This window comes from Microchirus variegatus (assembly GCF_963457635.1).
Source record: "Microchirus variegatus genome assembly, chromosome: 4".
NCBI classification, from domain to species: Eukaryota; Metazoa; Chordata; class Actinopteri; order Pleuronectiformes; family Soleidae; genus Microchirus; species Microchirus variegatus.
The window spans coordinates 26,698,548-26,721,691 of record NC_139805.1 but is presented as its reverse complement, the minus strand read 5'-3'; the positions used below and the strand labels follow the sequence as shown (position 1 = coordinate 26,721,691).

Here is a 23,144-nt window from a genome sequence, read left to right as displayed (position 1 = left end):
CCTTAAGTCCTAGCGCAACCCCTCAATTATTTATAGTAATATGTGCACATTTCACAAGTCAGATTAAGCAGCATTTTATTGAATTTACTTCTATAATAATACAGTGACGATACACTTCAAAAGATCAGGATGCAGATCTGATGGTATTTGCCTATGAAAATGTTTTTGAAATCCCTTTTAGTCCGCTATCTTTAAAGATAACTATCCTACTACCATAGTCATATGCATATACCGTATGTTGAATAGTTGAAGTGTCATATGTTTACTCTGAAGGCTCACATTCCAAAATTAACCCTGAAATGTCCCTGTATATTCATCATTAATGTCTTCATAATTCAGTTTAGTATCAATTTCATCAATTAACTTCCTTTTTCCCCCATCTAGGATCTTGTCAGAAAAGGGATTCCTCACCACTTTCGGGCAATAGTGTGGCAGCTGCTGTGTAACGCCCAGAACATGCCCATCAAAGATCAGTACTCGGAACTCCTGAAGATGACCTCGCCCTGCGAGAAGCTGATCCGCAGAGACATCGCCCGCACTTATCCCGAACACGACTTCTTCAAAGAGAAAGACAGCCTGGGCCAGGAAGTTCTCTTCAACGTCATGAAGGTGAGTCTCCATTTTGTGTCTGAGGAACAAAACTGTGTCTAGATAAATTGATAACAACACATGCACACAGAGGTGTTGTGCATTAAATGGACAGTTACTTAGTTACTGAGTTGCTTAAATATAGTGTATAATAACTGTTCTATATTGGACTTTTGTTGAAACCTACCTGTGTTTACTTCTCAGGCTTATTCTCTGGTAGACCGTGAAGTCGGCTATTGTCAAGGAAGTGCATTCATTGTCGGGCTGCTACTAATGCAGGTAATAATCCACCTTCACCACATACACAAACAGACTGATTTCTCGGCTTCCTACAAATGTTTTGAGATGTTCAGCTTAAGATTTCCAGGTTTGATATATTCCAACTGTTGTTTATTTTCCCTAGATGCCAGAGGAAGAGGCTTTCTGTGTGTTTGTGAAGTTGATGCAAGACTACAGATTACGAGAACTCTTCAAGCCCAGCATGGCTGAGCTGGGACTCTGCATGTACCAGTTTGAGAGCATGATCCAGGTAGACACCTCACACTCTGAAGTCAGAGGTCGATAGGAAGTATTTTGATACTGCCAAATCTGTTGCTACAGCCACAAGATGTGAGGCTGAGCGGTTTTATTTATAGAGAACTTTTCATACGTAGAGGCAAGTTCAAGGTCCTGTAAAGGAACATTTGAAAACAACACACAGCGAAATCCTAAGAAATGTAAAAGAGATAAAAAGAATGAAAAACAATTAAGTAAAAATCAAAATAGCATTGAGATAAATAATAATGTGGAAAATTCATTCATTTTCATCTGTGGAAGCACTGAATTCAAACATTTTTGTGTGGATGTTTTTCCCCTTGCAGGAGCAACTACCGGATCTCCATATACATTTCCAGGCTCAGAGCTTTCACACCTCGATGTACGCCTCCTCTTGGTTCCTCACCATCTTCCTCACGTCCTTCCCTCTGCCTGTCGCCACCAGAATCTTTGATATCTTCATGTGTGAGGTCAGTTAAAAGGAACTGCAGCGATATCGTGCTCTGAAATATGACCTTTGTGTTCTTATCAGTCTGTTTAAACATTAAATGATCATTAATTAAAGCAGCTGAACCTGGGGTGACAGTAGTTCAGTGGTGGAGTGAACCATTTTTCAGCTTGAAGGTCATTCTCTGCTAGTCTACATGGCCATGTGTCCTTGGGCCAGACACTTAATGCAGATAATGTACGAGTGGTCATCAAGACTAGAAAAGCTCTATATAAATACAGACCATTTACCATTTTATAACTTAACTCTTTTCTCCAGGGTCCCAACAGTCATGCAGTTCCTGGGGACGTTTTGAAATGAGAAAAAACTGTTTTAGTGTAATATGTAGTATGCATTATTTATGTTCATGCGAACAGATGCTGGTGAAAACTTAACCTTGTGGGCAGAAGTAATTAAATGCGTTACATTAGCACCACCTGCTGGAGAAAACAAACACTCACTCTCATTACTGTGAATAGTTGGCATCTCTCCATTGAGACCACGTTTTCCCTGAACTTCTGCTGTCACTAATTGTTCTTGAAATGATAGAGAATCTTTTTCACAGCAGTGACTCTCTATGTTCACCTGTCCCCTCAGGGTTTGGAGATAGTTTTCCGTGTGGGATTGGCAATTCTCCAGATGAACCAGACTGAACTCATCCAGCTCGACATGGAGGGAATGTTACAGGTATATACTGTACATATTTATACATCACTGTCATTGTAACCTCCAACCACACCACTCATCATTCAATCGAGCAGCTCAAAATGTACAGCACCCTCCAGGGAGAAACCTCCACCACACCCAGTTAATTGATACATGCGTCTTGGCTCTTTGAAGAAGCAGGTGTGTCGGTGTGTGTATGGTTGTGTGTGTGTGCAAATGCTTACTTTGTCTATGTTTTCTTACTTTACTCTAGCACTTTCAGAGAGTCATCCCACACCAGCTGGACAGTGGCCCGGATAAGGTTATCCAGGCTGCTTATCAGGTCAAATACAATGCCAAGAAGATGAAAAAGTAAGAGCCACTGTCATATAATTTCTCTAAATATAATATATATATATTATATATATATATATACATATATATATATATATATATATATGTGTATATATATATATATGTATATATATATATATGTATATATATATATATGTATATATATATATGTATATATATATATGTATATATATATATGTATATATATATATATATATGTATGTATATATATATATGTATATATATATATGTATATATATATATATATATGTATATATATATATATATGTATATATATATATATATGTATATATATATATATATGTATATATATGTATATATATATATATATGTATATATATATATATATGTATATATATATGTATGTATATATATGTATATATATGTATATATATATATATATGTATATATATATATATATGTATATATATATATATATATATATATATATATGTATATATATATATATGTGTATATATATATATATATGTATATATATATATATGTGTATATATATATATATATATATATATATATATATATATATGTATATATATATATATATGTGTATATATATATATATATGTATATATATATATGTGTATATATATATATATATATGTGTATATATATATATATATATATGTATATATATATATATGTATATATATATATGTATATATATATATATATATATATATATATATATATATATATATATATATATATATATATATATATATAATACATTTTTACATACAGCCTGGGAAATGTACATTACTTTACTTTCTGAAGTATTAAGGAGTATTAATTCCAATTTTATAATGTTTTTTTGGGGGATAACAAATTAGGATTTTAGCATGTTTGTTTCTATTCTATTTTTTTAGTTTATTGTCACAAATAGCCCCAGACTGATACAGTCTATGTACTGAATTTATTACCTTATAATGCATACCATAATATTTATCATGCATAATTACCTATAATTAGGCAGCTAACACAAGGAAATCCTTTTTTCCTGACTTTATTTTAGCCAAAGTCGGTATAATTGAAAACTTTACGTGTTGAGATATTCATACTTTATCACCCTAGTATTAAACACCATTATATTATCATTATTATTGATATAATTATTATTAATATGATTACAAATATCTTGGGCTGCAATTATTCCTGATTAATCAAATCGAGTCCAGAAAATGTCAGATAATGTTGACCAGTATTTTTCAAACCTTAAAATAATGATCGTCTTGTTTTGTCCACAAACCAAAATGTAGTCTTAATGATTTCTTTTTTTCTATGGAGCAAATAAACCAGAAAATATTATCATTTAGATATGATGATGAAATTAGATGAGGATTAATACAGTCTTGAATTTTATCCCTGCAGCCTTACAAATGTCTTTAATATTCTAATTATTATGGCACTGATTTCTCTTGCTAAGGATTTTTGACTTTTCTTCTCAGATTAGAGAAAGATTACACTACATTCAAAACTAAAGAGATGGAGGAGCAGGTGGAGATAAAGGTGGGTGAAGATATTTGAATTATGTGAAGTGTGAAATGTCGGTGTTGTTTTTGTTTTAATTGACTTTTTGTGTGTAATTGCTCTTCGTGCAGAGGCTGCGGACAGAGAACAGACTCCTGAAGCAGAGGATAGACACACTGGAGAAAGTGAGTGTTTGCCACAGACAAACTCATCTCATTCTGCTCCCCGTTCATGGCATCATTTACATTAACCCATCCAGCTGTGAATGCACATTCAGTACCGTCTTTCAACTAACTGGGCTGTGTCAGTTTGAAAGTTGCTCATTTACATGTGCAGCCATTGTCGACTGCTCTGGAATGTAGCTGATCGGAAAAAAAAACACACCTCTTGTTTTGAGCTTCGAGTTGTCGTAGTGTTGTCATGATTTTCCACGCCTGTGGCCCGAAAATAACTTCATGTAGTGAAACTAACTGCAGCAGCGACTCCTAACAAAAGCCTGTGTGGAAAATGAAAATGGAAACGATACAAAGCACTGCATGCAAGGGCTGGGCTATATATCGATATTATATACTGTGACATGAATTAAATAGTGTTTTAGAGTTTGGATATCATCATATCTGTGATGACTTTTCCTGTTTTAGCATCGATAATCTTCATATGTATTATATTGGATGGATTTGTGAAATACACCAAACATTATAAATTCAGTATTATATATACATATGTATATGTATTGATTAAATGGCACTTAAGACTAATCATATTTTGTTATTGCAGAATTTAATTGTTTCTAACCCACATTAATAAATATCCTTGATTTAACATTAAAAAGCCAAAGAAATAATTTATGAACTGTATTTTACACATGTAGCATGAGAATATTTATAGTGTATTGTTACTCTCCTTTTATAGGCACAAATATCTCAAAACCGTATATATCCCGATAGCCGTAACTTTAAGCTTGACATTTATGTTTTGATATCGTGATTGAACGATATCGCCCAGCCCTACTTGCATGCCAACTTGTACCGTGTGTATCATTGTGCACATTTCTGCGTCTTTGTGAATGGGCACGACTGCTGCTGTCAGCTGAAGGCGCCGTGCATGAGGTTCTGCTGTGGAGAGCGAGGGTTTCTGGCTGCCGCTCGCCGTTCCCAAGTCCGTTTAAGAACACCGGCTCATGGCTGTTGCTCTCTGGTGCCACTCTGTCGCTAAACTCCCTGAACCGTTTAAGTCTTCACGACCTGAGACTGGAAAAGAAACACACACGTCAAAGCCCAACATGTCCTGCCTTCTACATCACATTTCACTCTCATCTTTAAACTAGAACTGTCCTGCACTGTTTCCTGTCTGAATCCTGTCAGCACTGCTCATTTCTTCACTTTGTCACAGCTCATTTGCACCTTTTTTTTTCACGACACCTGCATGCAATGTTCCTTTTCCACCCCTGAATGCAAAAACACGCTGTAGCATGTGAACAAATATTTCAAGAGGGAAAATGAACATTGCTTTTTCTTCTTGAGAAACAATCAGTTGTTCTTGTGTGTGCTTTTAACTGTCCTCTGGATTGTGTGTGTGTGTGTGTGTCTGCTGTCTCTTGTTGATGTTTCTGTTTTGTAGGAAAGCGCTTCCTTGGCAGATAGATTGATCCAGGTATTTTCCACATCTTATCTTTTCCTGTTTTATTTCTGTTGCACCTTCTTTTGATCTCTCTTAACTGTGCATGATAATTGAAAACATGGAAATAATACAGAATCCAACACAGTCATTATTGTTATTTAGATTTTTGGAACTAAAGCTGGGGTAGGCAGGATCACTAGAAAAACAGTCGATTGTTGAGTCCTTTCTCCAGGTCATTAAATATAATTTTTTTAGAGCTTCACAACACGCGACAGAGGACCTGAGGCAATGTAACCCTCTATCAAAGTCTCTGCCAATATTGACACATTGCCTTCATTTTCCAACACTCCACAAAGGTTCAGTGTGTGACTTTTGTAAACAGAAATTAAATATACAACCTACAAGTAAGTAATTGCTTTATAAATAAACATAATTTGGTTTCTACAGCAGCCTGAATGAAGCATGTTCTGCATTTTGAAGCTGAAGCTCATTATGCAAACAAACAAGAACATATTTTAAGGTATGTAAAGGCCACCGTACTTCCCTGACACACCTGGGAAAGGGATGAGCTGAGTACACACTGGACTATATTGATGCGTTCTATTTCTAGTCGGAAATTTCCAACTCAAAATTTTGGAGCAATCTCACCAACTCCATCACAGGAATCCAAGATGGCTGCCTCCATATAAACTGCTAGCTTTGTGGCTAATTGCACGCCTGTCTCAATTGTTTCACTTAAAATTTGCATCCATGGGTGGATATGTTAAAGAAAAAGAATGGAACATAGCTTAAGTTTCTTTTCTGTCTTAGTTTGCGTTTGCTTTGCAGCTTTGACAGTTGTTGGCACTGGCACTGTGATTGGTCAAAGTCATGTCCACCATGGGACAGAAATCTTGCTTACCCCAGCTTTAAGAACTAAACAAGATTATAAAAAAACTTATAATGATCTTACACTAGAGTGAGGGAGAATGCTTACCTCTGCCAAGGCTACACTCTGTATCGATATGACGAGCAAAGTAAAATGAGACAATCCTGGATCCATTACTTTATCAGATCTCCAAACATGAACATGATCTTCTTAGGCTCCACCTGCCCATTTATCTCTTCACTGACATCATTTTGTGCTGTACAATATTGCCAAAGGAGATGTGAATAAAAGTTAAAGAAACCCATTGATTGTGCTATTAATACTAAAAGCAAACAGAAATAATAATAAAAAAAAAACGTAACATCCTTGGTGGAGGTAAAATGTGCATGAGAAAGACAGATTTATGAATCACACTGAATTAAAGCTTAGATATTAAAATGTAAATCACACATCACAAGATTAAAAAAACACACAAGCATGGCCTACAAAAAAAACCAATCCCTCGTCTTCTTTGTCTTCTTTTCTGATCTGCCCGCTTATTCCTCCCTCTCCTTTCACTTCCTGTCTTGCCCAACCCCCACCACTACCGCCGTTTGTTGGTTATGTCCAAAGGGACAAGTGACTCGAGCTCAGGAGGCAGAGGAGAACTACCTGGTCAAGCGGGAGCTGGCCACAGTCAAACAGCAGAGCGACGAAGCCAGCGCTCAGCTGGAGCAGGCCAAGAAAACCATCAGGCAGCTTCAGCAGCAGCAGCAGCCACAAGTGGTAAGGAGGGCCTTGGAGTCCCCACGTGGCAGGTTGTTGCAGTGGAGAATTGAATTAGTGACCGTGTTTTTTTTTGTTTGTTTTTTTTTAAACCTGGTTTGTGACAGCAACTGTGACAATGTACAGAGCTGAAGACTCAGACTGACCCTTTTAGACTTGGGACACCCCTGCCCCAATGGTCAGGCACATACTATATTCTGGGGCTACATGTAAAAAATGTATTGTATAATGTTATAAAAATAGCCCTGAGATCTCATAAAAGATAAAGGAAACGTGTTAAATTTAAATGCATACGGATAATATTTCAGCCAGATTATTCTCATAACACTTCAACACATGGGATGCCAGCATCAGAGATACTTGAACCCATGAGCTGCAGCTATGGGTTGGAAATGCTGAACTTTCGCAAACCTAAAAGGCCTCACTATGTCTTGACTAAAGGAGAAAGGAACGTATGGATGGAGATAAAAAAAATTCCCTGTCTCTTCTTGTCATCTGATTGGCTGGAGCTAAGCAGCCGTTCACAGTGATCTCTTGCATCGACGGATGGAGAAAGACATTGAACATGCTTTATCAACCATAAAGTTATAAATAGCTTTCAGTATCGGGTGGTTTGTTCCGGGTTTGGCAATCATGGTGGTCTGCTACAACTGGGAATGTGTTGTCACTCGAATCTGGATGTGTCCCCTCTGCCCTCGTGGCACATATTGTCCAGCGACATAATCTGAGCCGAGGTGGCTTTGGATCTGTTTTGGTATGCATGAGTTACTTTTAAGGACATGGAGTACTCGACACTTCAGCCACCATGCGCAGTCATGGGTGAATGAATTAGTAAGCAGTTCTCTCACAGGTGCTTTTTACACCGGTGTACATAACACATTTCATGTCCTTAATTATGTCAATTATTGATGGTTGGATGTCGGAATATAATATGCAGCCATTATCATGTTTTACATCATTTGCTGTCATATTTTACAACGAGCAATCATGAATTCTTGATGTGTAAGACACAGTGATTGAGGTGTAAGGTGTGTTTCTACCAGAAGAAAATATAACATGATGTACTTTACTTGTTTATACAATTTGTTGGTCATTTTTTAGAAACTCTTTGCTCAAGTAATCGTATAGTTAAGAAGGTAAGATAAATGAGTGAACATTTTAGTAAGATGTTGTAGAGTTAAACTGGTTCAAACTTTATTTGGTTAGCCTTTTGTCAAATATTTTAAATCAGTTTTTCCTTGTTTCTCTGCTGTGTTTTACAGTAAGTAACACATAGTCACTGTGTCAATACCACATACAGCCTTACTTTAGAAAAAAAACTGAACTATCCCTTTTAAACCCCTACATTGTGTAAACACAGGTGTCCGTGTATGATGTTTCTGCTCACTGACCTCTTCCTGCTGGTTATAGAAAGGAGCCCCTCGGTATTCTGAGGAGTCTGTCCTGCAGCTGGAGCGGGAGATGGTGCAGGCCCGACTGAAGGAGGCAGAATCCCAGTGTGCACTCAAAGAAATGCAAGACAAGATCTTGGACATGGAAAAGGTGAGTTTGTCTTAGGCTGAAAATATATTTGTTTGGTTAGCTATACAATACACGTCATGGCTTAGTTGTGTGTCTTTGTCCGTTTTGGTGTGTTAGATGTGCATGTTATAAGAAAGTGGCACTTCAGAATCATTGTCCTGAGGTTTTAATGTCCATAGTTGGAGTAGATGTGTGTTTTCCATTTGCAGTGACAGCCCCAGGATGTGTAAACATGGTTGAAATGCAAGCTAGCTAGCTACTTTTTAACATTATCATCGTCTCTAAGCCCTAACTCGAACTTAATCCCATAACACCAGTGGTCTAGTTTAGGTTATATGTGGGTACCCACTACAAAAGGGTCAGGAAATTCTGTGTAATAACTTAAAAATGCACAATGATGCTAATTAACACCAGTTGTGTCTACTCCTAATCTGAATAGGTGTTCGTTTGACTCTTTTACTGTTACTTCAACACTGCCAGGCTGCTTTACTCTGTACATTTGTGATGTTGAATGTGTGGGGTTGCCTTTAAACATACCTTTCATGTATTCTTACCATAGAGAAACACATCTCTGCCAGACGACACCAACGTTGCACGGCTACAAGAGGAGCTGATCGGGGTGAAGCTGCGGGAAGCGGAGGCAGTGACTGGTCTGAAGGAGCTGAGGCAGCAGGTCAGAGACCTGGAGGACCACTGGCAGGTGAGCGCCGACACGTCACAACAGCTGTTCATATCTGTGCGAGAGAAAGCTGGACTGAATCTAGATATCTCTCCTTAGCGTCACTTGGCACGCACTGCCGGCCGCTGGAAGGATACACCAAAGAAGAACACGTTGAGTGAGCTACAAGACGAGCTGATGAGTGTGAGGCTGCGTGAGGCCGAGGCTCAGGCGGAGCTCCGAGAAACACGGCAGAGGAGCCTGGAGCTGGAAACGCAGGTCAGACTTCACATCAGTCTATTTTTTATTCTTCATTTTTTGACATGAACCAATAACAAAACATACAATGTAAGTGCAGTCTTGAAAGAAGGTCAAAGGTCTCATACATGCAGGGTCAAAATGGTGGCAATGACAATTATCAATCGAAGGCATAAGTCAAGTCTGGTTTCATCTATTAATAATTTTTTGTCACTTGAGATTTTATTGAAAGTTTTTCCTTTTATACATGTGTAAAACCAACATACAGAAAAAATATACAAAAACAATCAAGTGGGAGTTGCATTCTAGGCAATCTGTCTATGTTCCTATTTTCCTTTATCGTACCTAATCGGTTTAAGATTGCCATCATGTTATCCACTTCAATATATTAGTGCACACATAATAATCTTTGGAAAGAAAATCTTTTTCCATGATTATTTTCAGGCTTCACCTATTTATGTGAAGCATCAGAGCATGTCTACTAGTAAAAATGCTGCAAAGGAGTGAATTCTTTACCTGCACTGTCACAAATCGCCTCTGGGTGGCAGCCTTCACCTTCCCTGTAACTCAGTTCAGCATCACCAATGTGCTGTATCTGAAAACTAAAAACATGACATGTGCTAGTAAAAAACAGTTGTAAATCAATGATATTTCTGCTCACAGAACCAGATTCACAGCAACCAGCTGCGGCGGGCGGAGCAGGAGAGTCGCGGTCAAGAAGACCGCGTGAAAACGCTGACGACGCAAAATCGAGATCTGCACGTACAGCTGAAAGAGATCAAGAGGAGACAGGCTGAGATTGAATGCAAGGTCGGTATTTGTATCTATAAGTGTGATACTGTTCTGCAATGCTGGGGCAAACCACGACTACGAAAGAGTGTTTTTCAATTGGTTACATGTTCTCTCTGAATCAGATGCAGCTGTATAGACGTATCAAAGCAGTTTTGACCTCCGTGTAGCCTCATCAGCCAAGACTATGATAGTGTTTGTGTGTGTGTTAACACTTCTCATCTTTTAGGAAACTCCCCCGTGCAAGCTCCACACGCATCCGAAAATAGAAAATAAACAAACATTTTATCACCTTAGAAACATCAGAAAAGTAAGACCCACCTTGACGTAAGTGGAAAACAAAGCAAAAACAGGATTTTTAACATATTTTACCAGTTTAAGACCAGACCCTTACACTGAATGATGAAATAAAAAATACTGTGCTCGGTGTCCCAAATTGTAAAATGTAAGGTTTGACCACAAATGATCACGAATGGTCATGCTACCAGAAATTAACAAAATGTAGATATGATACTAAAGGTGCTCAATGAGAGCAGCACATATGTACAACATGAGTGAGAGTGAACCCGGAGCAGGGAATCTGACACTAAACACATTTAGTGTCAGATAGTTCCACAGTGATTTTTGAGCCGTTTTTGTTTTATGAACCAGTTCCTCAGCTGCGACTTGGCGGAGTAGGGACAGGGTTGTTTGTTCTCACTGTTCAGACTTGAGAAGAAAGCAGGAAAGGCGGGACAGGGTGAAGATGAGTGAGAACCACAGAGAGAAGAACTGGCTGTGGCTTCAAGTATATGATTTGAATACAGCATAAACAACATCTGTATAATGATATTGTTGTATGAAAATATATCGATATGTCTGAAATAATAGTAATATAAATGTTTGCATCTGTTCTTTGGGCCCGTGGAGAGCTGCTGTCGAAATAATGTCACCTTTGCTTTTACTTGAAAGTTTTTTTTTTTTTTTTTTTGTGGTTTACCTGTTAACCTTTTTTTTTCATCTGCAGAGTAAAGAGGAGGTGATGGCTGTGAGGCTGAGGGAAGCTGACAACATTGCTGCTATGGCTGAACTCCAACAACAGATCTCTGAGCTTGAGATCGAGGTAAAGTCCCCACACTCTCTCAACATCACGTCACTGATTCTGCGTTCTCGAGTGTGTGTATAGCGGCAAAGTATGTTCATTTTCAGTTAATTGTCCTTTTAGGATAAACACTCAGTCATCTTCTGTGTGTTCTTATTGTTATCGATGTACATTGACACATTTCTACGTGTGATCTAGTCTCAGGGCTTCATATAGAACATGTTGATGTGTTGTTTGCTCTCATCACCGTGGAGACACCTCTGTTGATCAGATCCAGTCAATCTACACCCACACTGTCTGTACGATTATGATTAGCCGAGTATTTTATTTCTGACGCAAACCTTAACGCGTTCATTAGAAACCGTGTTGGGTAGAAAAGCTGTACTCGAGGTGGGCGAGTGTTGATCTTTTTAACAAACGCCACTGAAAACACACACGTTCTCCAACTTTAAATCACAATAAGAATAGATTTAGCACTGTGAAATACATTTTTCTCTGTTTGTGTTCATAGATAGATGTTAAATGAACACTTTTTTTTTAGTCATGAACTATTGACAGAAAATAAACTGCATGTAGGGGCAAATCTCAACTAGCAGGAGTGAAGGAACCAGTGTTTACCCCCAAACAAATGTAACGTCACACACAACAGAAGATGACCATAACAAAGACAGCAGCACCAACCTTCAACAGTAGTAGCAGGTGATAACAGATCAAATCAACTTTCCTGAAAACAATTCTGATTCGCTTTAGGTCTATACATTTTGTGTGTTCATCAAACTGATAAAGGGACTTTTTATTTTGTTATTAATATTCCTGTCTGTCAGTGTTTTGCCCACATATATACTCGGAGAGAATTAATACTTTCCAGGACTTTGTTTTCAAATTAGAGGGAAGGTTATTGACTCATCACCACCTCTGCTCAGTGGTGAACAATCTCTGACTTCTGCTGTTTGGCTTAATTTGATGGTCAATGTGCATCAGAACTGAGGATGTTGTGATGTGATGTGATGTTGTCGTAGGTTATTTTACAGCCTTCTTCATGTGATTAACTTTCATTTGAAAACACAAGTTCACAAACTCACTACTATTGCAGTGTTCCCAAACAGTATGATTTTACTGCATGTGTGCATAACATGCAGTGTTATGATCAAATGTCTGTCACTGTCCATTGTTTGGGACACTGACACTTCATTTATTACCCAAGTACTAATGTAATAATAGCATTGACTACTGAGAGTACTTTTGTAATATTAAGTAGTAATAACTGAGTATTCATGTCATGATAATCAATTATTATCTATCTAACTTATGTGATGATATGGTAGTAATTATTAAGTACTCGTGTAGTACTTGCGTACCACGTGCGAATTAAGATACATTTTTTGACGTCACTTTCTTGAACTTTTGTCCACTTTGGTCTTCAGGCGGTGGAAAACGGAAGCTCTTTGAAGTGTAAATGTAAATATCCTCCTGAGTGTCAGGTGTTTATCCATCATCTGAGCTGGAGGCCCAGACTATTTATAAATAAGCATGACACCTACAGAGAGCCTCCTCTTCCCCCTCCACACCGAAACACAATCTAAACGTGTGGTCTGAGGTTTTGTTTTCGAATTGATATAGAGAGCGAGAAAACATGCATTAACACTTCACCACTGCTGCCCTCATACACCTCACTATCTGTGTAATGACTCTAACGCTGAGTGGATTGGTTAAAAATGCACTTGACTTTTGTTTCACCCATGGCTCCAACATGCTTCCTCTTCAGGTGCTCATGCAGCGATGTTGCGATGTCGTGCCAATGCGAGAGCAGCTGTGCACGTTTTGCACCTAACGCCGTTCTTTGAAGGCGTTCATGTAAAGTTCTCCCATACTTTGACCATCATGTCACGTGAGCTACACAAGGCGAAGCATTGGTTCTCTTCTTCTTCTTCTTCTTCTTTTACGGCGGTCAGCATCCAGTTTAATGGCCACGGCTTGCACATGTAATAACGTAGACCTAACTAATCGATTATTAAATGAGTTGCCAACTATTTTAATAATCGATTTTAATCGATTAATTGTTGCAGCCCTAGTTTTCCATAAAGAGACTTAAGCATAGACCAGTTTTTAAAACCGGGAAACATCACCTGTAACGGTCATACTCTCAGCAGGTTGTTTTATTTATTTGTTTATTAATGTATCTTATTTGAGTGTGATTAACAAAGTGTTTTTGAGAGGGTAACTGTCAGAGGTGAGAATCTGTCAGAATCTCACGATTTGATTTTCGATTTAGTTTTGATTCAGAACAGAGAGCTGCTAATTTAAGGGTCTACTCTGCTGCTGTGTACTAAGTGTTAGCAAGATTAAGTAGCTTTTATATCTGGAAAAAGGCAGCGTAAACCTAAGACGTGCACAGAGGTTTATGACTGTGTGAAGGGGCACCGCTAACGCCACAGGTCTCTGTTTTAGAGGAAGTGGTTTCTCATTTAGAAGCAGAGACTCTACCAAAGGTGACATGCATGGTTTATTTTGAGGTTTCACTACATGCTCAGAGACTTAAATGCTGTAGCGTGGACAAGACGTTATCACGTTTACTCCACAATGCTTGTGTTCATCCGAGTAATGCAAAGTGGATTTATTTGTCATGTTACGCATGCTGACTGCTTACCCCCCCCCCCCCAAACTTAACAAAAATCATATCTGCTCTTTACTGAGAAGAAGAAGAAGCAGCAGCTTCCTGATAAATTAATCACAAAGTTCAATCATAGTAAAGGTATAATCATCATTTCACGCCTAAGCAGCAGAGTTTCACACATCCTCCACAGATTCGGAGTAAAATGCACGTCATTCACTGCCACAAAAGACTTTGCATAGACGAGAAATCCATTATCAGATACAATTCTAAAGCTCTGTGTTGGCATTTCTCCTATGAGCTTTGATTTCAATGTGTCAGTGTGTCACATACTGGCAAAATCAGTGATATTTAAATCCAAAAGAAGGGTAAGATCATAACTTACGTAACTTAGTAACTTATGAGCACGAGCCTGTTGCAGAGGGGGAGAATTTGCGGCTCTGACAAATATTGGCAATGAAGCTCCCCGCGAGCATTCAACTACTCTGCGAGAAGATTAAAAGGAACTGATCCTCAGTGGTGACAGTGGAAGATGAGCCAATCACCGCTCCACCGTTGTTATTATACCGTTTCTTGGTATAAGGTGCTCAACCTACGCATGCATGAGACGGAATATCTAGTGCTTAAATCACTGTCTCTGGCATTCAGTAAGGAAGATATGGAACACTGCATGTGGGCCCCTGTGACTGGGGTCAAATTTACAGTGTTCAATTAATTGAGGAGCAATGGGGATTGGGTACTTTGCTCAAAGGTACCCCAGCCTTTGACCCATGGGCTGCCCGAGGGTGAACTCAAATACTGCTACCCAGAGTTCCTAGTGGTTAGAGTGGTCGCCTCTTTAGTGGGAGGTTGATGGATTTTTAAGTAGACCTCCATAACTCATATTTTTAGTTTGAAAAGACTACCGGATCACATCTTTAAGATGAAGGTTAAGACACTTGGAGCGTACAAAAAGCAGTCTAACACCATTCCTCTTTAAGATGTGGTGATAATGGTTATTATCATGATAAATGCAATCTTTTCCAAATGACAGTAAACAAAGCAACATGGTTGTAAATGTGTGACTGTTTTGCCTTAAACAAAACTCAGGAGACTGTGAAGCTGCTGGAAGCTGCAAGGAAGACATTATTATTATTATTGTTGTATGGGTGTGAGACGTTTGGCATCCATAGCTACAGTCTGACACCTGCTCATTCACGCAGCTGAGGCGTTAGGAAGTGTTATTAACTGCCTGGCCCTCGTCGGCGCAGTGTTTTTTCGGAGCGGCGCGACCTCAAAAACAACAGGTTCTTGGAATAATCGCGTTCAAATCTACTGGGATCCACAAAAACCACACGAATCAAACAGCCCAAGTGTAGTTCACGGCACTCGGTGTCACCTCTGTGCATTGACAGCCCTCCCCTGCCTGTTGCAGCCTGTGGTCTAAACTCCAGCGTGTGCGAACTTAGTAGCAGATTCAAGGGTGTGATTTGAGGTTTGTACCAGAGCGCGTGTGTGTGTTTGGTTGTTTCCAACTTCTGCAGATGTCTTCTTCACCGAGGAAAATAAACATCACTTGGGCTGTTTAACTGTCGGGGGCTAACAACCAAGACGCTCATCCCCAGGGAGGAAATCGAACAGCAATGAGACACAAGTGCCTTGTTTCCTTTTGACAGCTGTCATTTTGCTCACAGGTTGCTGTGCTGTGGTTTTAGTATTTATGTATCCAGCATGAGCCACAGTTTGTCCAGTTAATAACAAAGAGTTTCCTCAGCTGCTGATCTCCTGCTGCCTTATGTGATGAGTTAAACACAAACAAAATATTTCAAACAACATAATTAGAAGTTATTGATGAAGGCAGTGGATCGCATCTCCTGTGTGCCGACATGTCAAATCACTGATAACTCATTTTCTCAAGGGATTTTGTTGCAGGAGTGTAGGCGAAAAAAGCCAGAAAAGCTTTATAATGGTGTTATAACGTGGTGCACTCTTTCTTTTTAATAAACAAACAATCAAATCTTTTCCCAACAGAAAGAAGAGGGGAAGGTCCAAGGCCAGCTGAACCACACCGACTCGAGCCAGTACATCCGTGACCTCAAAGACCAGATAGCGGAGCTCAATCATGAGGTGAGAGAAGAGTCACTACATCCATTTCTAATCACAAGTGTGGTTTACGTTTTTATTTTTCCCAGGTAGAGATTCAGATTTTTGTTGTTTCTCGAAGATTCACCCCATTCCCTCAGATATGATTTTTGCTTTGAAGCCAACAGATTAGTAGAAGTGTTAAACTACACCCATAGACTTCCTGTGGGGAGGTGACTCTACAAGCCTTGTGTGAATACTCTCAGATGTCACATGGCTGTCACAGTGTGACATTTGTACAAAATGCAATGAAAATATAACCTCCTTTGGCGTACGTAACCATTTCTAGAACCATAAAGACAGGTAGCTGAATTTGTTCTTTTTGTGAGGAGTCATGTGGTGACCCAGTTTTCCTTTCGATAATCAATGTTTCTGACTAAATGAATGGTGAAAGTTTGTAAGTCACCTTGTTTTTGCTCTAGACACACACAGTCACAGAGTGAAGTGACTGTGGTTTCATGAAAAGCTTTAAAAACTAATGTAGTAACCGATTCATTCAACTAATCGATAATGTAAACACGTCCTCTTAATTCTATGACCAGACGGTTAGTTCATAGTTTTACCAGGATGGTTCGTGTCATCCAGGAATAAATTGTCCTATTATCAAAAAATGTATAATAATTATAATTTAAGTTGTCAATAACATAATAAATAAAACTATAAGTTTTTCGGGTAAGAAAGAAAATAAACGGATGCCCCTATCCACGTGAATTTCAAATCTACGTTAAAAACCGAGCCCATAACAGATACTGTGTCAAAATGATGCGTAAATATTAAAGTTGTGACTATAAATCAGTGAAACGCCAACATTAATTGAACTCTTACATTTAAACAGTTACTAAAATTGGAAAATTAATGTGAAAATGTATATTAAATGCATGAAATTGGTCCAAAAATCAAAATTTTTTAACAGTCATTTGAAACCTTTGTGGAGGAGAACTGTTTTCAGGTTTTACTCCACATATTCTGAGTCACTATTTTCTGAGTAACTCATTTGCTTTACACATACTTTAATATAACCTGTGTAAAACTTCAGCGGCAGCTTCTTGTTTGCTTCTCTCAGATCAGTTGTTGACAGGAACAATATTTCGTTTTAACAGTGGCGTCTTTAAACTAGATCGTGTGTGTGAATTGTGGTTCAACTTCAACCTAAAGCCACACACACACACACAGTCATTTCCCCTCTCTTGGTTTTGCCTGGTGGTCATCTTGGCTAGAAGGTGGTCTGCTATGAATCATGCTACTGGAAATTGAGGTCTGACTTCCTCACAAGGCCCACCGCCTTCCTCCTCCTTCATCACAGTTTGAATAAAACCAACTGGAAATTTTTACTGCTGCTGCCGCCAGACACACTCTTGAATAGATTACACTTTCCCTTCAGCGTGACGACAACAGGAAGTGTAGCAAGGCGCAGGTAAACGTGGGGTTGTTCCTGTGACTGTGTTTTCTGATGCAGACTTTGAATGCGTCTCTTCCCACATGTCTGTCCGCTGTACGGCAGGTCAAATCAGGTGAGTAAGTGCACCTGACGTTGTTCTGGTGCTGACCTCATCTGTCCACCTCACCCGTGTCTGTTTGGCCCCATTTTAGATCTGGTACGAACATCGATCACGTGTACGGCTGTCCTGAATCTGTGTCTCGTGTGTCGTCTCTCGCCCTTTGTTTAAATGAGTTTGACGTACAGATGTGTCTGATGTCCACGTGTTTGTGAGTGACAGGGAAAGAGAGAGGAAAAAGGAAACGATCGAAGCCGAGTAAATCAAAGCTCTACTCACACTGCTGTGACATGAAATAAGATTTCAACAATTTGAAAGAGAGCTGTACGGTAGAGAAGTGGAGTTGTTCTCCCGTTGTGCATGTGTGTTTTCTCCTCCCACCGTCCAATATGTTTATTATTTATATCTCTTATTTTATAATTCCCTTAAGTTTTCTCGTTGCTCATTTGCTGCCACTGTGTCCATTTGTCCAAAGCATAGTTGAGGTTTTTTAAAGTGTGGTTTTATGAGGCGCTCGCATCGAGATGCTTGCTCTCACTGAAAACATGGCTACCAGTAGGGAGCACAAGGAATAACAGGAGGTTTGTGTTATTAACAAAATGCTCACCCAGTAAAAATCTGTCTCTCCCACACCAAGGACCACCTGCCACTGGTGCTGCCACGTTTGGTCAAGTTTGTGTCACTTAAATCCGTATGAAGGATTTCAAATGCTCCTCTGATAACATCTCACTGGTGGAGGCAGCAGTGTATAAACAAACTCCTTTGTGCTGTGATGTAAAATCACTGATTTACTCATTAGCATAGCCTCTTCAGTTTTTCCTCATCAGTCAGAGAACATCTGTTTCTCAAACTGTTTCTTGGACACAGCGCTGACTGTGGTCATACCTCATGCCACCACACTTCAAAAAAAACTCTGACAAAACAGAAATATCACCGATTTTCTGACTTGTTTTCTCCCACAGATTTGCTGCTTAAAAGGGCAGAGGGCTCTGTCCGGTCAGCCCACTTTTGACGGCATCCACATCGTCAATCACTACGCGGGGGACAACGAGTCTTACCAGTCGTCCGACGAAGAGGGCACCAAGGTGCCGGCCCTCCAGGCGTCGCAGCACAGGAGCGGCGGCCGCATCCGCCTGCGTCCCAACCTCAGGGACACGGATAGTGACGAGGAGGAGGAGGAAGAGGAAGAGGAGGAGGAGGAAGAGGACAGCGAGGCGCTGCGGCTCTCTCTGCCTCAGAGCAGCAGCCACAAGACTACAGCCGTGTGACGCAGCCCGGAAGTGCTCGACGGTCAAAAAACAAACAAGAAAAAAAAAGGAAAACGCAGCAACATTTCATTATCATGAGAATCAGTCACTCATGTGAATGTAGTTTTTCTTTCTTTGCCTCCTTTTTTTGATTTCTTCATGAGGGCAGTGGATGATTATCAGAGGATTAAATCATGTGGAACAAATCAGGCCAGAGGAGGAAGACCACCCCCCCCCCCCATCTCCACCACCATGTTGGTACAACGCAGAGAAAGAGACGGTGCAATATAACACACGCACACACACACACACTTCATTGATGTGGTTTTATATTTTTTTTAAAGAAAGTGAACATCCAAAAAAAACAGTGTGTGTATGTGAGGGCTGTCACTTTTTCCCTTGAAGTCAAGTTTGAACAAATGTTTCACAAAAGCACCATGTGGCACACAAAAATGTTATTTATTATCATCATCATTATTATTATTATTATTATTATTACTACTCTTGTTCATCATCACGCTGCTCGTTTCTGATGCCTCATCACTTGGGCGGAGCTAAACATGGGTGAGTGTGTCCTTACTTTTTTAGTTTCCTGTCTTTTTCTGATTCAAAATGGATTCAAAGACCACGTTATGCTCACAGCATCCACTGCTCTGCTTACTTCAGGCAGGCTGATGAGCTTATAGGCTGTATATGTTGAACTCAAATGGGTTTTTAAGGTTTGCCCCCCAAATTTCTAACAGGTATCTGGAAAAGTGACAGCCCTAGTGTGTGTTAATGTGTGTGAGTTCCTCTTCAGGTACAGCGATGGTCTCAGATGTTGTGCAGCCCCCCCCCTCCTGTACATAAATATAAATATAAATAAATACATTTATAAATATAATTTACATCATATATATATCGTATCGCGTTGACAAGTTTGGTCAAAGCCACTCGAGTCGGCCAGTGTGGACTTGTGGGTAATGCTTTTTGGCCTTAGCGCTCGCCGCATGCCTTCTCACTGGGGCTGGTGTATCACAAGCTCCATGTGACGTCTGGATATTTGTAGATATGTAAATGTTTGTTATTACGGTTGTTGGTTGTCGTTTTTTTTTTTTATTATTATTATTATTATTCCTTTTGAACTTGAATATAATGACGTATCTGTTGCATATCTGCCTTTTAGAATATATATATTGTACACTTCACAAAACAAAGGGACGTATAGGCTAGATATGAAGATAAACTCCTGTGTGTGTGAGAGGAAGGAGGGGGCGTGGTTAAAGTTGCAGTAGGCAGGAACAGGCTCCTCCCACCTGGAGAGGAGCATGAGGCATCTCTGGAAAGCTCTGCCCACACTAACACGTCTTATAGAAGATCTGCAGCAGTTAATCCTTTCATCGGTTAAATAATCGATATCTGAATTTTGATAATATCAGCTTTTTCCATTTGTTCATTTGAAGTGGAGTTTCTCACTCAATCTCCTTAAATGTCATCTTTGAGATACTTGAACACCTTTTGGTTTGTAAATAGAGGCATCCGAATGTTGAGGACGAGGACATTTTATAGCCTTGTTTTCATTTTATCGACAAAATAATCACTAAAAAGGAAAACGCTCAACAAATGAATCGACTAAGGGAATAATCCAATGTTGGAGGCCTAGTTTATTGTCCAATTGACTTGGTTTTTGGATATATATATTTTTTAGATTCTAGGGCTGGTATGTGCAGAGCAGAAGTCGATTCCTCTCTCTGATCACGTGATTTACATTATGATGAAAGGTTTTTTTATGCTAGTGCTGCCTACCCTTACTTTAATGATGACATTTCAAGTTTGTGTTTCTGGTCATTTTGACTGTAAAAAAGTGCGTCAAACGAACAAAGCTGCGTCTTCTGCAGTTCTACACAGTCTGCACCGTCTATTGATTGATGGTGACAAAAGTGTTACCTAACGTAGCCTTAGCTAATGTTCTGTGCAATAGGTTAATGAACATTAGTGCATGACACGTTTCCCTGACGACTGACCAGAAAAAGATGCGTGACATGACATCGTGTTTACGTGCCGCGACACCGGAGTCCAGGCACCGTTTACCAGTTAGCTCCTTTTAGCGTCATTTGCGTGCCTACAGTTGAACCGGAGCGGTCTGTTGATTAAACGAAAAGAGCAGCGCTACAAATAACCAGCGTACCCGTGTACTGCGTATGTGTGCCTCTGTCTTTAAAGTTTAGCATTACTTTACAGACTCATTTTAACAATCGGGAGTCGCGTAAACATGACGTCATGCGCTTCTTTTTCCGGTCCGTTGACGCCGTTAAACACCGTTAAGTGCTGTTAACGCATTAACGATTGACGGCACTACTTAAAGCATTCCAAATATGCTCGTAAACAGTGTCGCGACATGTCAATGGGTCAAAATCAAACGGTACTTTGTGTAAAACTGATTGACTGTAAGACAAATACAACAGAAGCGCTATTGACGGTAAAAGTAGCAGTGTTTGTATGTAGCGGCAGCCATCTTGGAATCTCACGTCGGGGGTTGATGAGGTTGCTCTGAGATTCTGAGTTGGAATTCCGACTTCCAACGCCAAACGGAACACTCCATAAAGACGAGTACCACCTCTGACAAACAGCAGCTAGGTCACTAATTCAACACGTGCAATACCTTCTTTCAAACACAGGTGGAGCCCCACCACTAAAGACCTTCGGATTGCGGAATTACATAAACAAACATCCTGCTTACTGCACCTTTAACGTGAACAATAAACGCGTAAGTAAAGTGGACAGATTCACTTCCTGTCTTGGCGGGGTTTATGACCGCATTGCAAATGTTTTGTGTATCACAAAAATGGGTTACTGTCGAAAAGATGAAACACAAGGTGAGGAAGAATCAGGGCTGGTCCAACATCATCATCACCACCATTATCATCATCGTCGTCCACAGGCCTGCTCCACTCTGTTTGACAATAAAAAAGGACACGTACTCCTGTCGTGAGTGGAGGACAATCACAGAATTGTGTTGCTTTTTAATGGGAGAGAAACATTTCTGTGGCACTTTGGAGTCTGTGGTGCATTCACACACACACACACGACAACACTATGGAGCTGTGGTCATATCCTGGACACTCGTAGGAAAATACTGTTGTGTGTTTGTTTGAGTGACTGAGAGGAAAACTATGATTTAATAATAAAAAGGTTGGATTAACAACTCTCTGTCTGTCTGCCTGTGTATGTGTGTTGTGTGTCTCTGCTGTGTCTTCAGTCATGGTGCTGATGATGATGATGATGATGATGATGATGCCTCCTCAGGGGCAGCAGCACATCGCACCACCTTCCTCTGTGAAGATCCTCCGCTTAGATTTGACTCAGGAAGTGATTTCTCGTGGTTTTCAGAAGTCGGTCTCGTCCTCTGATCATTACATGCAGGAAAAAAACTCCTTCAGACTCACCAGGTTTGTGTTATTAACATTATTTAATAATACATTGTCATTTTGCTGGTGAAGTTTGTTGCAGTGATTTTTTTTTAGGTGATTGCAGATATGATGAAGTGAAAGTAACTGTTTATTCAAATTTCCACCAATTTTTGTGTGCGTGTGTGTTCTTGTATTTGTTAATGGAGACCAAAACCTGTTCTTCATGAGTTAAAGTTGGTTAAGTTGAGCTGTGGATTGTGGTTAGGTTAAGCTTTAGGGTTAACCGTTATGGTTAAAGTCCTAAAAGTGAAGCTGTTGCATCAAAATTAAATTTAAATCTGGTAAAAACAACACCCCTGTATTTAAATTCTGAAAGAAACAAATGACATGCAATTACTTTCATAATCTGTTAATCTGTTGGTAATTTCCCTCGATTGATGTGGTCTTTAAATATCACAATATGGTTCTAAAGGCACATGCATTTTTTCAAAATGTCTAATTTTGTCAACAAATCAAAGATTTGATTGGTTTTCTGATCAAAGAGAGAGAGAAACTAGAAAATATTCACCTTGAAGAAGCAGAAAAAAATTTAACAATTTGTTT

At 39.4% G+C, this 23,144-nt stretch overlaps 1 protein-coding gene across 1 annotated transcript; it reads left to right on the top strand.

Annotated features, from left to right (window-relative positions):
• Positions 1 to 392: 392 nt before the first annotated feature.
• On the top strand, positions 393 to 23,116 carry evi5b (ecotropic viral integration site 5b). The gene is made up of 17 exons (XM_083888576.1): positions 393 to 609; positions 793 to 867; positions 992 to 1,117; positions 1,449 to 1,592; positions 2,207 to 2,296; positions 2,529 to 2,626; positions 4,096 to 4,156; positions 4,249 to 4,302; positions 5,738 to 5,770; positions 7,218 to 7,370; positions 8,781 to 8,912; positions 9,451 to 9,591; positions 9,670 to 9,828; positions 10,471 to 10,617; positions 11,603 to 11,698; positions 16,299 to 16,394; positions 18,868 to 23,116. Exons 1-17 carry the CDS (start codon positions 457 to 459, stop codon positions 19,171 to 19,173), a joined length of 2,064 nt encoding a protein of 687 aa, XP_083744702.1. The 5' UTR covers positions 393 to 456; the 3' UTR covers positions 19,174 to 23,116.
• The last annotated feature ends 28 nt before the right edge of the window (positions 23,117 to 23,144 follow it).